At 40.1% G+C, this 23,189-nt stretch overlaps 1 protein-coding gene across 2 annotated transcripts in view; it reads right to left on the minus strand.

The window, feature by feature from the left end:
* The window catches only part of slain2 (SLAIN motif family, member 2), a 72,468-nt gene that overhangs the window by 45,511 nt on the left and 3,768 nt on the right, over positions 1 to 23,189 (minus strand). For both annotated transcript variants that reach the window (XM_043691382.1, XM_043691372.1), the window contains exon 2: positions 2,488 to 2,636. In XM_043691382.1, coding sequence (XP_043547317.1) covers positions 2,488 to 2,636 — 149 coding nt within the window. The remainder of the gene's footprint in view (positions 1 to 2,487; positions 2,637 to 23,189) is intronic.

The raw sequence follows: 23,189 nt of genomic DNA on the forward strand, positions 1-23,189 counted from the left end.
TCACTCAATTCAGCACTGAACTTAAAAATGTTTGGCATTAGGAGGGGTAAATGACATTTGATGGTTGAATATAACATTGTAACAACACCTTTACTGAAGTTTTAGTTTTATTTAAACATGCCAAATAAAAAAGCAAATTTGATGTACAGTGCTACAGTACAAGTTATTATTGAAAATTGTTACACCAGTGTATCATGTGCCAAAAACAATGAGCTTCTAAGTATAAAATCAGACCATTGTGTGTCAGAATACAAATAACATCCCAGGAAATGGGACGTTATTTGTATCATTAAGGAACTGGATGGGTGAGAGAAACTCAAAAATCACAAATCACTAGCGAAATGGTATTAAGTAAATCGCTAGAGTTGCAGGTTAACAAATACCTGGTTTCTGATGGAGTACATTCTGGGGTTTTAAGGTAAGTGGCCAGTGACATAGCTGATGGATTGGTTTTGGTTTTGGTTTTCCAAAATTCCCCAAATTCCAAGAAGGTCTCATTAGATCAGAAGTTAGCAAGCCATTTCTTTATTCAAAAGTGAGGGAGACAGAAAGCAGGAAGGTATATAGCCAGTTAACGTAACATCTATGTGAGGAAAATTTTTAAAAGAGAGATACAGCAGGGCACTTGGATAAAGTCAATGCATACAGGCAAAGTCAACATCATTTTGTGAATGAGAAATCATGGGCAACTCTGAGAAAGTAACATGTGCTTTAGATAAAAGGAAACTGGTGGATGTACTATAGTTGGATTTTCTTAAGCCATTGAAGAAGTGCCACATCAAAGGGTACTGCAAAAAGTAAAGGTTCTGTGCAGGTGGTTGCATATTTGCATCACTTTCTACTTGCCAGCCAGAGTAGGCATAAATGGGCCTTTTTATTCTTGGCAGGATGAGACAAGTGGTATGTCACAATGCTGGACCTCAACTCTTTACAATTTACATGGATGAAGGGAGCATAAGTATGATTGCCAAACTTGCAAAGACACAAGGACAGGTAGGAAAACAATCAAAACAGTCTAGTGCTACAGAAACACATCATCTGTGGAGAGAATTAACATTAAGTCCAATCGGACCCCTCTAAACCTTCTCTCGCACTGTTTTCATTTCACATCACCAACATCGACTGCACCTATAATAAAAACCAAATTGTGAAGTTACATATGGCCTGTTCTTGTTGTCACAGCACTTGTATGGCTAGTCCATTTCAGTTTTTTGTCAATAGTAACCCCCAGTATGTTGCTAGAGGGGTATTAAGCAATATCAATGCAACTGAACACTAGTGGAGTGTAGATAGATTCCCTTTTATTGGAGATGGCCATTTTCTGGGATTCGTGGTGCAAATGTTACTTGTCAATCTACAGCATACAGCCATACTGTACCCATGAACTCCTAGCAACAATCACGTTATCAACAAGAGCTAGAAGTATAATGGACTAATTCTGCACTGTAATAAATAGGTTTAAAGCTGATCAAAGAAGACTACTGCAGCAAGAACGTGCAATATCAAATGCTTTAATGGAGGTGACATGCAAGTTAATATTTCTTGTATGTTGTAGTGACACAGAATAAATACTGCATCAATGATCAAAATATACAGGAGCAGGGGGATGTTGCCCTTGGAAGTGACGAAATGATCCAGGAAAATCAAGTCACGGGGACAAATTGGAGGGAAGAGCAGCAGCAGCATAGGTTTCAAACTGCTCTCTCTCCTGTCAAAGGAATAGCACCTTGTGTGCGCATTACTACTGTAATGAACATGTCAACTGGGTAATTTAATACTGAACAGTTTTTTTCCCCCGTAAGGATTTGCATTTTTCATTACCACACCTCAAAGCACCTCATGTTGTTAATGACTTGAGGTGCACTGACTGTGAGAGACAAACATGCAACTGTTTAGCTATAACCTGACTCGTCCATTTGAAGCTTAAGATAATGACTGTGGTCGACTAGTCTGTCAATTATTTTCCTAAAGATGCATTTGTTAATAATGTATGTGTGTTTCTTAATGCCAACTTAAATACTATGGCTTGAAATTCTGCTTTCCTTGTGAGAGTGGCTTCAAGTTTAGCAAAGCAGAGATGGTGACTGATATTGTGAATTTCCTCTAATTCCGTTTCTCGGAGAATTCAAATACCCCGTGCCTCCACACATGTAGTAACAATTTATTTTGTACATGACTGATCACCTAATAAAGGCAATCATGAGAATTAAAAATGCATCCCTAAAAAGCAAAATAGTAGCCTCTGAGAGTGTCTTGAGAAGCGTTTGAGAAAAATGTTTTGACCACTATATTGTACATGGCTAGAACTCAAATTTGCAATAAGGCAATGTACATTTTTACCCACAGGTGAAAGCAATCAAATACTTAAAAAGGCAAAAAACGATAAGTACCAATTTGACTAAAAAATTGCTAATACAATATCAGGAATTATTTCAGACAATCAAATTTGAATTTCCACTAAAACAGTGAAGGAACTTGATTAGTTACCTGCTAATGTTTGATCAAGCCTATGTATCAATGACTTTTTTGCAGTTTCCATTTCTGAATTTGGATGATCCAGCACTTGTCTGCACCATTGCAATGGACTAAAAGCTTTTTGAACTGGGGTTGGCAACCTCTTTGGTGATGTGTACAACCTACAATTGAAAAGAAACAATATTTCCTGGATTAATTATATGACTAGGAATTATTCTTAATCACTCAATATAATATCAGGTCCACTGGTTTTATTATCTTTCTCATTACTTTCCCGCAAACATTTAAAACAACTATGATGGATAAATCAATAAACCTTACATTCGAATTGTTGCCTTTTTTGAGTTACTGGGCTTATCCAATACTTCTCTCCTCTTCAATGCACAAATTGACTGCTGCATTTTGCGACATTACAAGAGTGACTATTTGAAATGTACTTCATAACCTGAGAAGTGAATTGGCTTGTTCTGATTTTTTTTCAAAAAATAAAACACTACATTATTTCTTCGTCATGGACTGTTTTAAATTGGCATAAATGCAGTTAAATATTATGCTCCAACCCATTTTCCCCTCCCCAAAAATAAGGATAGTTCCTCTATACTGCAATGAAAACTCAAAACATAAAATAAAAAAAAAATAAAAATTCTACCAGATTTGAAGCCTAAAAAGATATGAAATGATGTCAAAAATGCATGTTTCCACACTATCCTTCAGACCAAAGCTAAAGCGAAACATCACTGCTTTCTCAATTCGACACAGACCTGTCCAGCAATTTAACAGATGCATCAATTTGAAGACAGATCTCAGGATAAGGCAAAAATAAACTGCTCATTAACATATTTTGTCAACAATTGCAAACCCAATCTCTTAGATGGCATATGTTCTGAGATACCCATTCTTAAACTGCTTTGAAAAACAACTTTGAGGTAATGAATAAAATCACAATGTCAAGGCCATCAGTAATCAAGACAAGAATCAGCAGAACTAGAACCATGCAAGGGCAATTTTACTATTTCAGCAGCATGCACATTTGTGCAGACAAAAAAAGGGATGGTAATATTGACATGCAACTTCCAATCTGACAAAAGTGGCAGTCATTTAATAAAAAGGATATAATTAGAAGTACAAAACTAAATCAACCACATTCTGAGCATGACATCAGATTAGCATTAAGGAAGGGCAATGATGTTGAGTTGATATTTGTGCATAAAGGATATCCTGGTGCAGACTGGAAAAGGCCTGAATGATTCTCTAAATGAAAAAAATACTCTCAGGTATGTTAACTCATTCAGATCTGTATACTTCAGTGCAAGTATGGTTTTACAGCATCTGTTGCAATTCTCAAAACGTTGGGTTTCGGGATTAACAATAGTTTAAAATTGTTGGAGTTAATCTTAGAGGCCACATTCGTGGGGGACACTCGGAGGATTAACCACTTTCTTGACAAATTAAAAATTTCAAAATCATTTGCGAACATTTAGGCAGATCTCCCTCATTGATGTACTTAATATTTTCAAGTATTTTAAATGACTGAAGAAAAACAAAAAGAGTTCATGAATACAGCATCAAGTAGCTTGAGGATCAGTTTGTCAAAGCTGGTCATGCCCTGGATCAGAAGATGCTCAGTTTAAGCATATAATCTGAATTGATGATCCCATTTTTAAGAAATTCAACATTATTACACATGTACTCCTCTGGATGGAATTTTTCAAAGCCAAGCAGAATGGTGGTAAATTTTTTCGCGACCTCAACGTTTCTCCCCCTCATCACAATCAACTGGTCATTTATTTCAAAATACTTGCATTCTATAAAAAATAATAAACTGAGCGTGATATGATTGAATATTATGGAAAACACTTGTAAAAGCAAAAGTCGGGGATCCAAGATGGTAGAGATCTGAAAGATCTGCTTTGGTGGGCTCTGCATCATAGTAGAGGCAAAGTGGTGTGCTAACCCACCCCACTTAAGCCATTTATTTAAAATTCAACACCAAAAGAGCTATACAGTGTTTACTAATCCTGTTTTATCAAGTAGAAATGACAAAACACAGGAAAGGATTGAGCAAGTCCCAACACGTGGGGCACCCATCAGAAGAATCGAGCATACCCGCGGCCACAGCTGCGAACCCCTCTGCTAGTTCAATGGACCCGGTCACTCACCAGGCTCTGGTCGCAGAGTTTGCAAAGTTGCGAAAAACAATTGAAGCGACGATTGAAGAAAGGCTCAAAGTAGGTTAGACCCGCTCTCAGCTGTGCTCTAAAAACATGAGCAGCAACTTGAAAGTCTTGAAAAGAGAATGGACAAGGTTGCGCGCTGAACCGCAATGGCAGAGACTGTGATCGATTTTTCTAAGGAGTGGAACCAAGCCCTTGAGAAACAGGTCTGTATTTTAACTGAACAAGCTGACGACCTCGAGAATAGGGGCAAGAGGAAGAATGTTCGTTATCATTGATCTGCCGGAGGGGATGGAAGGTGGTCAGCTAGTAAGTTTTTTTTTCCAAGAACTGGCTGCCGCGATCCTTCATGGAGAAGCTCATATAGGTTGGGAGAAGATTGAGAGTTCATCGGGTTACGGGCGCACAGGTCAGGTTCGGACCAGCACGTTCACCCGGTCTTTGTGCGATTTCATAGTTATGGGGACAAACAAAGAATGTTGGAAGTTTCCAGAACCCAGGGGATAGACCCAACAGCTTGAATTCGTGAAGGCTCCAGGATTATATTCTTTTGGGACTTTTCAGCAGTGGTGATTTGGAAAAGGAAGTCTTTTGATGATATCAGGAGATGACTAAGGGAACCCTGGATTCAGTATACTTTAAGATACCCAGCGGTGCTCCATATTTCTTTCAATGGATCCATGCACTCATTTGATTTTCCAGAGAAAGCGAAAAACATTGTGGACACGTTAAAGTAGGCTGGATGCTTTAATGGATATAGATAATCATGTTTCTTTGTTTTCTTAAACAAAGTTTGTTGGATTTTTCTGGTATTAACTAGTGTTAAATTATAGTCAGGGTTGAGTAGAGTACTCACTTTTAATTTCTTCATTAACATTGCTATTTTCTCTCTTTTCTGGGACAGGGGTGTGGCTCAAGCTGGAGAGAGTTATGAAGGTGGTTGTGATGGCTAAGTGTCTGTCTAAGGGCAGTTCAAGCCCTGTTTTTATAGTTAATTGCCATAGAAACCATATTGGTGGTGGAACAGAAGATAAGGTTTTGGGATGTCTAAGTGCCCCAGTGGGTGGGGGGTAAATTCCCCTATTGAGCGCCATTGACATTTTGGTTTTTGGTTTTGTATGTATGCAGTTTTGTAAAGTTTGAGAACTGATTATTTGTAGCAGTTTTAGTTAGTGTAGTTTTTAGGCTTGGAGTCTCTTTTCATTGATACTCAGCGATTTGTAATTCAAGTTCTTCCTCTCTGGAGTTCAAATCTTATGGTTTATGATGTAATTAAATGGTGCACCTAGAACAGTAAAGGGAGCCATTCACCAGTCAAGAGGAAAAGGTACTTTCCCGTATGAAAAAGGAGAGGGTGAATATTGCCCTATTGCAGGAGATGCACCTTGATGACAAGGAGCATTTGAAATTATAGCAAGGTGGGTTTGATCAGGTCGATTTTTCGTCTTTTAATACGAGCAGTAAGGGAGAGGCCATGCTTGTTAGGAAGAATCTTCCATTTAAATTATTAGATTGTACTAAAGACTCTCACGGGGGTTCATAATCCTCAAAGCTTTGATACAGGGGGAAGAATATGGTATTTTGAATGTTTAGTGCCCCCGCACACCCCCTTAAATTCCTGGTAGATACATCTTCCAAATTGAGTAATCTTGCATCGCGACACGTTATCATAGGGGGAGATTTTAATTGTCTTATGGATCCCACCGTATACAGAATGCACAACGACCTCCCCCAATGCCTTCTTTGCAATCTAAGCAATTAGTGGATATACGTGTGTATGAAACTAGGGTTGGTGGATGTCTGGAGGCGGCTCCACCCTATGTAGGGATTTTACTTTCTTCTCTAACCTGCACAACTGCCACACAAGGATTGACCTTTCCCTTATTCCTGCAATTTGGTGGCATCCTGTGTAATTGGGAATATTACTATTTCTGATCATGCAGCAGTATACTTATTGGTTAAGATTAAGGCAATATAACATGTTCGAGACACTGGTAAATAGATCCCTTTATTCTTAAGGATAGTAAGTTGATTGATTATTTCTCTAAAGAATTCAGATCTTCCTTAGCCATTAATTCAGATTCAGCCAGTAACCCATCCATTCTTTGGGAAACTGTTAAGGCTTATGCCAGGGGGATAAGTATTTCTTACTCTGCCAGTAGGAAGTGGCAGAAGGGAAAGCAGCAACATTCACTCAAGACATGGTTGAGGGCAGCTGAGAGGATATACTTTGATAGACCGTCGGTGGCTAAGCTGCAGAGAATCACAGCACTTTGGTCCACATTGAATTCCATGCTCACACAAACAGCGAAGGACTTGCTTTTGCAAAACAAAGGCTGTTTCAGCATGGTGATAAGTCAGGTAAATATTTAGCATATTCTGCCCGGAAAAAGAGCACCCACCTCCACAAAGTCATTACCTCAATTAGGGAAGTGACTGGAACTTTTATCTGCGATTCCAAAAAGATTAATGCAGCATTCCAGAAATTTTACTCGAAATTATATCAGGCTGAGTGTTGTGATGATAGATGGGTTAAGATCGAGGCTTTTTTCAAGAGCTTGGATCTCCCAGGAGTAACCCCTGAACAAGTGTGTTGCCTTAGTGCCCCTTGACAGTGCAGGAGGCTCTGAAGTAGCTTCAGAGCAGATAGTGCCCGATCCTGATGGCCTTCCTAGTGAATTTTGTGAAGAATTTATAAACATACTGTCAGGGCCCATGCTTAACATGTTCAACAACTTGTACAGTCACAACTGCCTTCCACCATCCTGGAGAGGCTAGTATCTCTCTTATTCTTAGGAAAGGGAAGATTCGGAGGATTGTGCTTCTTATCAGTCCCTCTCACTTTGAAATGTTGATTTCAAAATCCTGTCCAAGACCCTTACATCAAGGCTGGAAACTGTGCTGCCTTCCATTGTCAAAGAGGACCAGAGCTTTATAAAAGGGCCGCAGAACTTCCCATAATGTTAGGAGATTACTCAATACGTTGTGTCAACAACAATCTGTTCAGGGACTAGTAATCTCCTTAGATGTAGAAAAGTCATTTGATCGGGTTGAATAGCCATACCTCTTCTATACTTTAGAACGATTTGGTCTAGGTGAAGTTTTTATTAAGTGTGTGAGGGCCCTTTATCGCGATCCTCTGGCCGTGGCTCTCACAAATGGTATGCGATCCAGTAATTTTAAAATTTCTAGGGGTAATTGACAAGGCTGCCCCCTTTTGCCATTGTTATTTACGTTGATGATTGAGCGGAGGCCATCTGAAGGGACCCGAACAAATCTACCCCAAAAGTGAGATTAAAGTCGCATAAGATTACACTGTATGTGGATGATGTTCTTACCTTTTTGTCCAATCCAGCAGTTTTGGGACCTCACCTGACACAATGTATCAATTCATTTAGCACCTTTCTGGGGCTATAAGATCAATTTTACAAAGTCAGAGGCCATGCTTATGGTGGGTCTTAGGGAAATATCTAATGTCAAGGGCAAATCCTGATTTCCCTTTAAATGGCTTGTGGGGGGGGTCTTTTATTTAGGTATATTCATTACTCCTGTCTTTGATCATCTAGTTAGGGCGAACTTTGTTCATTTGGTTAACATAATTAAACAAGACCTTCCAATATGGGAGGTACTTCCAATATCCCAGCTAGGTCGAATAGCTCTTATTAAAATGAATATCCTCCCTCATTTGCTATAACCCATGCGAATTCTTCCTCTGATCTTTCCCAGACAGACAGACATTCACGAGACTTAATGGCTGGTTTAGCTCTTTCATCTACCACAAACGACTCCTTATCAAGTTAAACAAATTGCAACTGTCCCATAGATTTTGGGGAGGGGAGGCGGGGAAGCAGACCTCCCCGATATTAAAAACTAATCAATTAAGCTCTCTTTTATCCTATGTTAGTGACTGGGCCTGTGAGGACTTGGTGTCAACATGGTTAGATATTGAAGCTTCTCAGGCAAGGTGTCCCCTTATTACTCTACTGTTCTTAGACAAGAAGAGGGCAGTTACGGAGTATTGTCTGAGCCCAATAATTATCAATACTGTTAAGGCATGGAGGGCGATGTGTCACATCAAGGGTAATATAGCCAAAACCTCATTTCTTACCCCTGTAATTGGTATGCCGGGTTTCCAACTAGGGATAATGGATTCCGGGTTTAAACTGTCTTTTGCTTGGGTGACTTATTTGAGGGAGAAGTGATGATATTCCTTTGATCAAATAACTCATAACTCATTTTTTTTTCAGATCAGGGACTATATTCAAAAAAGAACTAACCTTTTAACAGACCCTTACAGAGCTGATATACAGAAGAGGGTGCCCAGTGCTAAGAACACACTCTCTAGCAGCACCCTTTATCATCTGTTAGAGAGTGGCCCCTCGGACTAGGTTGGGTGACTTTGAGAGGTCTGGGAGAGAATTGGGGATTGAGATCCCCTCGGAGATATGGGAGGACATTTGTCAAAATACAAGAAGGATTTCGATCTGTAGTAGGACCCATGCCATGCAGCTGAAGATTAATCATTGAGCCCATTCTGCCACAGATCGTCTCTCAAAATTCAGAGTAAGCGTATCTCCAATATGTCCCAAATGCAGAATGACTATGGGCACCCTTACTCACTGCTTGTGGCTTCATACATATTGGAGTGCTGTATTAGGCATGTTGAAGAGGGTCTTAGGGAGCGAATTGGAGATGGACCTTATGGTTTCTGTGCTCAGGGTACCTTACTTAGACATTCATGGGGATATCCTTAATATCCTTACTTGTTGCGCTAGTAAAAATATTCTGTTGTGTTGGGTGTCTGAAAACCCCCTAGGTCTATCAGGTTGGTGAGAGTTAGTCATGTAGCATATCCTTTTAGACTTTCTCACTAGTATGGTGCACCAAAAAACTGAAGATTTTAAGACATGGCAGCCTTTTTTGGATTACCTAGATACAGACATATCTGCCATTCTACTAAGGGCTTTTACATAACCATGATGATCTTGTTGAATGAATCTAATACCCTGAAAGGAAGAATTACAAACATACGAATGTGTATTCATTAATACGTTCAAAGATCAAGAGCTACTGTGTTATTAAGCTGAGCATTATTTATTTTTATTTTTCTTCTGTTTATTTACCTTGTTGTTTTGTATGTACATGCACTTGGGTGTAATCTTGTTCAGTTGGCATTTTGTTTTTGAGTTGTGCTGTTGTTGGTTTATTGTAAAAAAATCTCTTGCAATAAATTTTTTTTTTTTTAAAAAAGCAGTAATCGATGGCCCGTGTGTTACATGGTTTGGATAAACTGAGGCAGTTGCAGTTATGAAATCATTACTGCAATATGAAGCAGAGAAAAAACTGTTCTTCCCAAAAATAGCATTTATGAAATACTTAAATAAATGCATCACATTTTCAATATTAAATGACTTTAGAACACCAGGAGGTAAAAATAGATTATTAGACCCAAGTCTAAAATACTTAAACTATTACTTGCAGAGGCATACATTCTTGTAACCACAGTTTCAGCCTGTGGCTTTATGACAACAGGATATTTTCTAAACATATTCAGACATGTTAGAACACAGCTCTGGAACAAGTTAGATTTGAACTTGGGCCTCCTGGTTAAGAGACACGGACACCACCACTGTGCACCAAAAGCCCAAAGGTGGATTTGGAAGCGTGACCACTGAATTCAATTCAACATCCAACTGATTGCCTAGTAATTATTATGATTACTAGGCAAAGTCAATTCATAAAAGATTCTCTTCCAGATGCATAACTCCCATCAATGCATCTCTTGTTTAAAACCATCTATTGTGCAACAGTCTGTTGTAACCTGAAAATAAGTGTTAGCATATTAACAGAAAAGAGGAAATAATTGTTATTATAAATGGCACAGAAAAGTAATATAGGCAATTGTAAAATATAATTATAATACTCCTTTAACGTGATAAACCAAATTAACTTGGGAGAAAAAAATTAACAGAATTTCATAGTTTAACTTTGAATGACATACACAGTTCAAAGCAGTGCTCCTCCGGTAGATAAGAAATACAGCGCTGGCTTATTGTAGAACTTCCTTCAAATGCAAATAGAATTTCAGGACATAATATAAAGAGATCCTGCAATTTATAAGTAATGATTAACTTTGCCCGAGATACAAATCTGCTAGCATGGTGGGTGATATTATTTAACCAAACTCATCTCATCTCATCAAATATTAGTGCAGTCAACTCAAGGCAAATTCATCAATTTGAAGAGGTGCACTTAGAGTCAGAGAGATGTACAGCACAGAAACAGACCCTTCGGTCCAACTCATTCATGCTGACCAGATATCCCAACTGTATCTAGTCCCATTTGCCTGCATTTGGCTCATATCCTTCTCAACCCTTCCTATTCACATACCCATCCAAATGCCTCTTAAATGTTGCAATTGTACCAGCCTCCACCACTTCCTCTGGCAGCTTATTCCATACCTGTACCACCCTGTGTGAAAACGTTGCCCCCGAGGTCTCTTTTATATCATTCCCCTCTCACCCTAAATCTATGTCCCCACCTCAGGGAAAAGACTTTGTCTATTTACTGTATTCATGCCCCTCACGATTTTATAAACCTTTATAAAGGTTACCCCTCAGCCTCCGTCGCTCCAGGGAAAACAGCCCCAGCCTATTCAGCCTCTCCCTGTGCCTCAAATCCTCCAACCCTGGCAACATCTTGTAAATCTTTTCTGAACCCTTTCATGTTTCACATCATCGTTCCAAGAGGACGGGGACCAGAATTGCATGCAATATTCCAAAAGTGGCCTAACCAATGTCCTGTACAGCTGCAACATGACCGAACTCCTATATTTGATTAAGATACCTTCGTCAGTTTCATGCTGAAGCACTACAGCAGAAATAAAAAACAGTAAAATGAAAGCATTTATTATTCCAATCTAGACAGCGTCAAATCGAGACCCTTTTGTGAAATATTCCTGGGTTAGTCAAGTAGGAAAGCAATTTCTGAGAAGGTTGAATGTTAATATGTTTTGAGAAATTGCTGGCATGTACTGTGTTTCTTTATGTTGATGGAAGTCAGGATACATTGAGTAAGCATGTACATTAATAAACAGTACGTACAGCACACAAAAGTTACACGCCGAGTGAGGATAAATATACATTTACTTAATGGCATTTACTTTTGACCATTGTTGAATATTTCAGTTGGATGGTCAAGCTCTGCATACAAAGAAATTGCTCAATTGGTTTCACCATATTTTCTCTAAACTTGTAAATTTAAGAATTCAGAAGACAGATAAAACTAGCAATTTAAAAAGCAATATTTGAAGTATGAGAAACTCAAGATGAATTTTTGTTCTTTGGAGAGATATATATCTCAGAAATCACCGATTTCTGATATATATCTTAAACTGTTGAATAACGCAAATATTATTTCCATAAAATCTTAGGTCTAACTGCACAGGATGGCTAACTTGTAAGGAGTTTCTCTCAATGTTGTAAATTATGTGAAATCATTGGAAGACATGGAATTAGCTTGATTAAAAGCTTGCATGGATTTCAGGTAGATAAATCACATATCAAAGAAATTCCAAAGTTTACCATATTTTGGAACAAGTAACAGTGTACTTACACTGCACGAGGAGAGCGCTGCTTCGTGAACCGAGATTGGTACGGGTGTTACCAAGGAGGAGACATCTATTAATGCGATTCAGAGTTAACCGTTAGACAATAACTTTTAAACCTGTCAGCTTGACAACGATTAGTCAAAACATAACGCTGAGACATACAGCCTATTAAACAAATAAGTATTTCAGCATCTGAATTAGTGTAGAAGAGAAATCAGTATGGAATCTCTTTATTTTAAAATACCAGCAGATTGTATTAAATAGAATGTCTGTCACTGTCTGTTTTTAACGTACCAAACCTGCCTGTACTTGGAAAATTCCAACGAAGTCTAACATTAGAAGTGATTCTATAATTGTTTAAGGATTATCCAGCACAAAGTAATGAGTGAAAAATTGCACTGAATCCATTTAGGATTCAAGTAAAACCAATATAATGCACATGCTGCGCATCTAAAATAAAAACAAGTGCTGGAGAAACTCAGCAAGACAGTTGTGAAAAAGTGTCATATCGGACTCATAACTAACTCATTTTTCTCTCCACAGAAGCTGCCAGAGCGGTTGGGTTTTCTCCAACATATTGTTTTCATACTAACGTAGGATCGTCTTTGGACTCACAGTGTAGTCCACTTGTGTATAATGGAAGCGGCGTATGATAAAATACATTCTTTTGTGAACAAAGAACATACAGGTCCAATGCACCCTGTTCCAAATAAACAAACTAGCTAACAGGCATGTACCTATTCCTGTCTCAGGGCATAATTCAGTGGGCACAGGTTAACTGTGCTTTGAACAAATTACAAACATTTCTTTTCATAGTGCCTGCTCACTACTGTAATGCATTGCACAGCTAAAATTTACCATGCTGTTCACTAGCTGCTGTTGTGGAGATAATATAGAGAATCACCAGGAGACGCAGAGAGTTCAAGAAGAAGGTCTTTTATTTGCAATTTAAAAACCGTGACACTGAGAAAGCAGATTCTCGAATGCCCCCGAACCTCCGGGTCCATGGATGTTTATATTTTTGTTAATCATGTTTCTGTTAGCTTATCAGCATGTCCAACTATATGAATCAAAGTACCTCACTCTAGCTACACAATAAACCAGTGATGTTAGTTCCCATTATCTCTTTAGTTGTACATTCGACTTAATGTTATTCTAATGTCACGGTTAGATATGTATTGCTAACTCTGCTACAGTGATCTTCCATTCCAGACTAACCTGTCATGATAGATATTTAGCTATTCCATCTATTACAATAGTCTCCTGTCTCAAGCTGACTATTATTAATTAGATATTTTAATGTCATGTCCCAAATATTTTTGGTCCCAAACCTGTCTTAATAACACTTAACAGAGAAACTTGCTTTATTACTTGGCGTTATCTCATCGCGCCATCGTGACCTTTCAGCCTTAACCCTATTCTGCTAATTGGTGCAATACATTCCACTATCCTTATCCCATCCTGCCTTCCATAGACTACAGATCGCCAGTGGTCTTCATGCTTTAACCCTTCCCATGCTTTCATGCTCTTTATTTTCCATACTGCATGCAACAATAAGGGACCCAAGACTAACTGGTTACTAATACTTAAAACTGTACCATCGGGGAGAAGGTACAGATGCCAGTTGGTTTTGAAACAGTTTCTACCCTACTGTTAGAATAGTGAATGGACTCAAACTCTTCGCATTCACCCATACCTGTGTTTTGGTTTTTGCCACTGTTTACCTATTGTTTACTTATCTACACTATGTGATTTGCCTGTATTGCTCGCAAGACAAAGCTTTTCACGGTGCCTCCGTACGTGTGACAATAAATTCAATTCAAGTAAAGCTTGCCTACACATCTTAAAACAAGTTACATTGCAGCTGAAACAGATGTTTCTATGTTGTATGTTGCTATCAAGGCCAGCATTGTTGAAATATATATCAAACTGCCCTCAAGAAATGGGAGCAATTGAACCATACAGTCCATTTAGTATAGGCACATCCAAAGTGCTGTTCAGCGGTTCCAGGAATTGGAGCCAGAAATGGCGAGAGAATGGCAATGTAGTTCTAACGCCAGAGAGAGACTTGGAAGCGAATTTGCATGATGTGGCTTCTTTCCACCTGTTGCCTTAATCCAAGGAGTTAAGAAGTCACAAGTCTGGAAGGTGCTATCAAAGAAACCATAAAGTTGCCAGGATTGGAGAGTTTGCACTATAAGGAGAGGCTGAATAGGCTTGGGTTGCTTTCCCTAGAGCATTGGAGGCTGAGGGTTGACCTTACAGAGTTTATAAAATCATGAGGTGCATGGATAGGGTAAATAGACAAGATGTTTTCCCTGGGTTAGGAAAGTGCAGAACTAGAGGGCATAGATTTAAAAAGGGGCAACTTTTTCACACAAAGGGTGATGCATGTATGGAATGGGCTACCAGAGGAAGTGGGAGTGGCTGGTACAATTACAACATTTAAAAAGGCATCCGGATGGATACATGAATAGGAAGGGCTTAGATGGATATGGGTCAAGTGCTGGCAAATGGGACTAGATTAGTTTAGGATATCTGGTCGGCATGGACAACTTGGACCAAAAGCTTCTGTTTCTGTGCTGTACATCTCTATGACTCTAAGTTCTGAAGAGTCACCAGACATGAAACATTAACTCTGCTTTTTCCAACAGATGCTGCCAGATCTGATTTGCCAGCAATTTCTGTTTCTGTTTCAGATTTCTCGCATCCACAGTCCTTGGTTTTATTCTGTAGAATGACTTGCTTTGTGTGCAGATGGTGGGGAGGGTGAATGCTTAAAATGGTAGATGAAGTGCCAATCAAGGAGACTGCTTTCTCTTGGATGGTGTTGAGTTTAAATGTTATTGGAAGGTCCATGCACAGGGAATATTCCATTATATCTCTGGCTTTGCTTTTGTAGATGGTCGAAAGCTCCTTTTCCTCAATGTATTAGTTGAAACATCTGCTAATGGTTCTCTTCTACAAATCAACCAAAAGCCTATGTTCACTGCTCAGGACATGATATGGGATTCGTACAGATCGTCATGCTACAAGTTCAATCATATTGGCTAACCTGTGAATATAGCTCCAACCATTTGCTCACCATTTATGCTTAATGCTGAGACGGAGTGTGTTAAAATGTCAGACACAATACTAGCTGCCCAAATCAAATCATTGCCTGCTGTATAGGGCAAAAACTCAGAAGAAGCTTGAGTCCACAAAATTTGTGAGCGGTACTCACTCCAACCGAGTAGAGAGCTTGTTGGCTCACAATGTTACTTTATAGGAAAGCCACAAATGATTTAGTTCACATACAGGATGCTGTCAAGCCAAAAAGACATTTTGACTACCAACTGAGTAATGCAACACGTGTTCTTTTTATTCATTCACGGAATGAGGGTGTCACTGGCTGGGCCAGCATTAATTGCACATCTCTAATTGCCCAGAGAGCAGTTCAAAGTCAACCACTTCAAGTAATGCAGTTTCCTTCCCAAAAAGGGATTAGTGAACCAGATTTTTTTTTCCAACATTCGATGATGGATTAATGGTCATAATTAGATGATGTCTGAATCATTAGATTCTTAATTCCATATTTTTACTGAATTCAAAATTCCACCATTTACAGTGAAGGGATTTGAAACCAAGTCCAGGTACATTACCTGGGTCACTGGATAACAGTCCAGTGATAATATCACTGAGCCACTCCTTCCCCTCTTTTCTGTGCTGTTACAGTGCCTGGTTATGTAGACTGTACATTCTAATTACTGATGAACCATCAAGCAATGCATCCAGTCAACCACTGCAGTGGACACTATGTCAAATCGTACTCAACTGGCCTGTGCTTGCAAATCTCAAAAAAGCTAAAGCCACAATCAAATTGTTTCCAACGGTAAGATCACATGTATTAGGTAATCTGGACTGTGACAAGAATTACACTGGAAACAATTTAAGATCAGCTACAATACATTTGTAGCTTCCTGCCATTGCAGCCAGTGGGCTAGCAGTGGCTCAGAATACAAACCTGTTGCCATGTCACAGGATGATAGCACACTTGCCACTTGACTAGTGAGTTTTTAACTGTAATCTCAGACAGTTAATAAAAGCTTCTGCCACCCATGTTGAAGGTGCATGGAGATTGTAAATAGCCTTGTAAATAGCCTTCAAAATCGGAGTTGATCAAAATCACTGTCCAATGCCAAATGCAAACTTCCATTAGCTACAGTGCAGTCACTGGAGTAAAACTGCACAGCAGCATTACAACAGGTAAAGCACACAAAAGATAGGCACAAAAGGAATGCCTACACCTCAAATGAATTTCAGGCACATGGCATTAAACATTTCTTCCATCTTCTTCACCTCTGTGCCCATTTCTCTAAGAGCCCTCTTACCGTCCCACAGACCCCTTCACCCACCTTCAACACTCTCCCTCCACCTGGATCCCTTCCTCTGACCTTTTACCTGCACTTCATCTGTTCACTGAAGAACAGTTGATTGACATTGGTCATTTAAATTTCTGTTCCCCCTTCAATTATTCAAATCTCTCTCTCAACTAACTGCACTCCAGGCTCTCAGATCCAACTTCAACTTTGTAATCAAACCTGCCAGGAAGGATGGTGCCATTGTCTGGTCTGTCGACTTCTACAATGCTCAGGCTGAGAACCGGTTCGCACAAATACTATCTCCTGCCTCCCCCGGGCCATGACCACACCAGTGAACATCAGGCTATTGTGTCCAAGACAATGATTTCCACGCGTAAAACCACTCCTACCTTCATCCCAAAATTTAGAAGAAACAGGATTGCCCAGGCAGACCTACTGTTTCGGCTAGCTCATCTCCTTCTACCTCGCCTCTATTTTTGCTCCCCTTCAAGTGCTTTGCCACTTATACCAGTGATTCTAATGACGCACTCAGTTTCAAAATTTCTAGCTCGCAGACACCAGCAATTGCAACTTCACCATGGATGAAATATCCCTTTACACATTCAATGCCATCAGGATAATCCTAGGGCTCTCCACTTGTTCCTGGGAAAAAGGCCTGAACCCATCCCCAACCACCAACACCTTCCTCCACTTGGCTAAGCTCACCCTCACTTGGAACACTTCTTTAACTCCTCTCCTTTCTTCAGATCCAAAGTGTGGCTGTAGGTATCCACATTGCTCCCCATTATGCCTGGCTCTTTGTGGGATGTGGAACATTCCCTGTTTCTCTCCACAACTCCTGCTCTGGTACATCAGCATCAGCACAGTGCTGCTTCCTTCTCTTGGTTGAAATTGTAAAACGAAAAAAAAAATCAATTCCTCTTCCAATTTCTACCCTGCCCTCACCTTCACCTGGTTCATCTCTGACTCATCCCCTGCTCAACATCTGTTTCCATTTCGGGGATATGTTGGCTACTGATATCTACTACAAACCCACTGACTCGCACAGTTACCTCAACTATACACCCTCATACCCAAATTCCTGCAAGACTCCACCCCATTTTCCCAGTCTGTCTGTCACACCTGATGTCACTTTCTGCAAAGAACCCAAATGTCCACTTTTTTCCTCAGCGGAGGATTTCCCTCCTCCATGGTCGACAGCGCCTTCAGCTGTACCCAATCTATTACCTGCATTCTGCCTTTCTCTTACACTGACAGGGATCAGTGATCAGACACATATGTCCCTTTTCTTTGTCAGCTTTCTATAGGGAACCTGATCAGGGATCTTTGGGACAACCTAATCTACTCCGCCACTCTAAATACCTCCCTGCATCCCATGGCACATTCCCAAGCAATCGTAGAAAGTCTAACACCTGCCCAATTATTCACTCTCTCCTCACTATCCAAGGCAGCAGGCCTTTCAGGTGAAATGGCAATTTACCTGCACAATTTCAATCTCGTCCACTGCATTTGCTACTCCCAACGTGGTCTCCTCCACACCAGGGAGCTGAAACATCAACTGGGTGACCACTTTGCAGAACATCCATGCTCTGCCTGCAAATATGACCCCCAGTTCTGGTTAACTGCTACTTTAACACACCACCAAGTTCAACATTTGTATCTTGGGACTGCTGCAGTGCTCAAGGAAGGCTCAGCACAAGTTGGAAGAACAATGTCTCATTTTTCATTTACGGACCCTGTGACTTTCAGGACTTAATACTCGAGTTAAATCATTTTAGGCCTAAGCGCCTTCCTCCATGTCCTTTACCCCCAGTAAATTCCACATCCTTTACCCCAGTAAACCCTAGGCTTTTTCATCACATGGGCTGCTCTAATCTCAGCCAATCCACTTTCACCCTTTAACAATTCTCATTAGCATTATCTCCCTGGCTCACTACTATCCATTGCTTTGTCTGCCCAACTGCTGTTCTCGCTCTCTCTGGGCTCCATCTCCACATATTGTTTACTCTTCTCTCCCCCAAACCTGGTTTTTAGCATATATACAATCTTTACCTAGCAATTAGTTCTAAAGGAAGATCACTGGACCAGAAACATTGACTCTGCATTCTCACCATAGATGCTGCTAGACCTGTGTTTCTTCAGCAGTTTCTGTTTTTGTTCCCGATTTCCAGGATCCACAATTCTTTATTTTTGATACAGAAGGGTAATTTGTGTACCTGCATTTGCATTGAGGAGTGACTTAATTTTTAAATTACCTTCAAACTTAGTTTTTGGGGGCTTTTATTTTTTCACTGGAGTCAAGAGAAAGATAGATTACTCAGTCACAGAAGTCAAGTTGCCAGACCGCAGAGAATTCCAGTTACTGCTACTGCATCCTAATTCAGGCTGAAAGATCACTTGCAGGTTGTCTGTTCCATTTCCCCTCCTCTTCACATTAGTTTCTCACAGCTGCCTGAAAGGGTTGTTCGCTCACAATGAGTGCGTGCACTGCTGAGTAGGCCACCGCAAATTACAGAATTTTTTTGTTTTAAACTAAACAGGGTTCCTCCAGAATCATCCAAGATGGTAGAATCATTGTACACCAATAGTGTGCTCTAACACATTTCTCTGGCTGTCATTTCATAAATGCCATGCGCTTATGCATGGGTTGTAAACCAGGATTATGGCCCATCTTTTTGTCCAGTAGCTCTACTTTGGTTTGACGCAGTGGCTGAAAAGCAACTGGCCCAATGGGCAGCTACAGAATGAAAGTATTATGACTGCTGCCAGGGATGTGGGCACTAGCTTGCTTGACATGCTTCCTATAGTCACACACCAGCCGGATGGCGAGGCAGTGAAATCCCTTTCAATTCAGGTACACGGCAATGTTGATGTACAATGTGACAATATGACATCCATCCAGTCAATGATAACTTATGCTGTAAGGCTGCATACCTTGGAGTTCACTTGTGCTAGTTTTTGGAAAGAGAATGAAGCATTAACTTTTGCTTCAGCAAGTTGTTTTATGAAACAAGAAATGACAAGGCTTGAGATGTTAACAACCAGATGTTGTTAACATCTCAAGCCTAGAAGAAGCCAGATGCAGACAAGTTCCTTGCCATCTTCACAGAAACTGGCAACAAAATCCTTATTTTGACAAAGTTGGAAACTTAGTTCAAACAGCAGATTTCAACGAGGTCATCCTTAGTTAAATAAAGACAGTTCTCCCACTAGTTCATAAGACTGCAAGATATAGCAGCACAATTAGGCATTCAGCCCATTGAGTTTGCTCCGCCATTTGATCATGGCTGATATGTTTCTCAACCCTATTCTCCAACCTTCAACTCTCGATCCTCTTACCAATCAAGATCTGTCTTATTGATATTTGATTTGGCCTCCACAACATACTGCCGCAATGAGTTCCACAGATTTTTTTTACTTACTGGCAGAAGAAATTCCTCCTTTTCTCAGTTCTAAAGGGATGCCCCTTCAGTGAGGCCATGCCCTCAGGCTCTTGTCTCTCCTCCAAATGGAAACATTTTCTCCATGTCAATTCTACATAGGTCTCTTAGTATTCTGTAAATTTCAATCAGATCACCAACCCCCACCCCCCCCCAAACACAACCTCATTCTTCTAAACTCCATGAAGTACACCTAAATTCTCGAACTATTCCTCATAAGCCCTTCAGTTCCAAGATTATTTTTTTTATAAACCTCCTAGACCCGCTCTAATGCCAGTGCAGCCTTCCTTAGATAAGGAACCCAAACGTGCTCTCAATATTCCAAATATAATCTGACCAGAGCTTTATACAACCTCAGTAGTACATCTCTGCTCTTGTATTCTAGCCCTCTCAAAATGAATGCTTCATTGCATTGGCCTTCCTAACTACCAACTGAACCTGCATATTAATCTTAACAGAATCCAGAATCAGGACTGCCAAGTCACTTTGTACTTCTGGATTCCCCATTTAGAAAATAGTCTACATCTCTATACTCCCTATCAAACTGTATAACCTCACATTTGCCTTCATTGTTCAAGCCCTGCAACTCCTCTGATTCTGCAACACTACTACCCTTCAACTGATCTTTATCATCTGCAAACTTAACAACAATGCCCTCAGTTCCTTGGGCCAGATTGTTAATAACTAACATGGATAGTTGCCAGCCAATTCTCCATGCCAGTACCTTGCCCCTAACACAGTGAGCTCATATTTATCAGCGTCCTGTTCAATCCTTTGTTGAAGGCCTTCTGCAAATTCAAAAAGATCACATCCACTAGCTCTCCTTTGTCAAACTTGCTTGTTACTTCCTCAAAAGAATTGTAATAGATTTATCAGGTATGACTTCCCTTTGACTAAGCCATGCTGATTTCACCCTATTTCACTATGCACTTCTAAGTACTCTGCATTTCATCCTTAGTAATGGACTCTAAAATCTTCTCAATTACCAAGATCAGACTAATTGACCTATAGTTTCCGGTCCTCTGCCTCCCTCTCCTCTTAAATAGGGTTTGTTAGATTTGTAATTTTCCAGTCCTCTGGGATCCATTCTGATTCCAATGATTCCTGAATGATCACCAACGCCTCTACAATTTCCTCAGCTATCTCCTTCAGAACCCTGGGTGTAGCCCATCTAGTCTGGATAATTTATCCACCTTCAGAGTGATTCAGCTTCCCCAGCATCTTCTCCTTAGTGATGGCCACTGACTCTTGAAGTTTGGTATGCTGCTCTTGTGAAAATTGATGTAAAGTACCCGTTGCGTTCCTCCCCCTTTTCTTTGTTCCCCTTTACCACTTTGCCAAACTTATTTTTCAGCAGTCCAATGTCCACTCTTGCATCTCTTACCTTTTAAATATCTTCCTCTTGCTTTCTTCTTTCAGCATACTCTCATATTTCATCTTCTCCCCTTCATTACTTTTTCAGTTATCCTCTGATTTTTTAAAAATGGCTTCGCAATTCCTTGACTTCCCACTAATCTTCACTACATTGTACGCTTTTGCTTTCATGCTATCCCGGACTTCCCTTCGTCAGCCATTGCTGCCTCGTCCTCCCCTTAAGTATGTTTCTTCTTCCTTGGAATGACTTTCTACTATGCCTTCAAAATTACTCCCAGGAACTTCTGCCATCGCTGCTCCACTGCCTTCCCAGTCAGATTACACACAGTCAACTCTGGCCAGCTCCTCCCTCATGTTTTTGTTGTTACTTTTACTCAGTTGCAAGACATCTGATTCAATCTTCTCCCTCTCAAAGTGGAGGGTGAATTCTACCATATTGTGGTCACTTTCCCCTTGGGTTCCTTCACCTTCAGCTCCCTAATTAAGCCTGCCTCATACACATTACTAAATCCACAATTGACTGTTCTCTCGTGGGCTCTACTGCAAGCTGCCCAAATAAAAAAATTCCATGAATTCCTTTTCTTGGGATTTGGTGCCAACCAACCTGATTTTCCCAGACCACCTGCATTATGTAAGAAGTACCTTTCTTACATGCCTATTCTATCTCCTGATTTATTTTCTTCTCCACATCCTTGACTACTGCTATATATTGCCTATACACAACATCCAAGTTTTTGTTTTCCTCTTTGCAGTTCCTCAACTCTACCAAAACATATTCCACATCTTTTGATTCTATCACTGCTTGCTATCAATTTAATTTCATTTCTTACTTACAACACAACCCATCCCCTTTTCTCACCTGCCTGTCCTTTCAATAGGAAATGTATCCTTAGATATTTAACTCCCGGCTCTGATCCCCTTGCAACCATGTTGTTGTGATACTCATCTTTACTGCCAATTTCAATCAGCGCTACAAGCTCATTTACCATGTTTTTTATATGGCGTGCATTTAAGTACAACACCGTCTGTCCTGTGTCGACTGCCACCTCTTCTCAGTTATCCCTTATCTGCTGTACTTGACCCTCCACTACTTAGTTTAAAACCCTATCCACAGCCTTAGGTTACACAATTCGCAAAGACTGTGGTCCCAGCATGATCCAGGTGGAGCCTGTCCCATTGAAACAACTCCTTTCTTCCTCATGTCCCATGAATTGTTTCACTTCTCTCACACCAATTTTTGAGCCATATGTTTTCCTCCTTCATCTTGTTAACTCTGTGCCAGTTTTACTATGGATCAGGTAGTAATCCAGGGACCATGTTTTTGGCTCTGTTTTTTAATTTAGCCTCTTGCAGTGAATGTTTCCTCAGTAGAGCCTGTTCGCTCTTTCTACCTGCATCATTGTAGTCCTTGAGGTTGCCAACAACTGGATCATACCAAATTTCTCTAATGCAGATAAAATATCCTGAACCTGAGTAAGCGATTCAAGTGGATTGCTCCCCAGTATCCTGATCAAAAAAGCTCCAGCTCAGACCATTTCTCCAGAAGCTTGTCTTGCTGTTTGTGGTATCTCCTCATTCACTCATGAATGTTGTTTTCCAAAGCGGAGGCCAACCAGAAACAGTTTCACTTTTGTGCATTGACACTTCAAAGTAGTACTGAAGGGGTGTTATACTGTAAAACACATTGTCTTTCAGAAAGAAGATGAAACTAAGGTCCTACTTGCCTTTTCAGGTACATAAACAAAATTCCATGACA

Source organism: Chiloscyllium plagiosum, chromosome 1 (assembly GCF_004010195.1).
Source record: "Chiloscyllium plagiosum isolate BGI_BamShark_2017 chromosome 1, ASM401019v2, whole genome shotgun sequence".
NCBI classification, from domain to species: Eukaryota; Metazoa; Chordata; class Chondrichthyes; order Orectolobiformes; family Hemiscylliidae; genus Chiloscyllium; species Chiloscyllium plagiosum.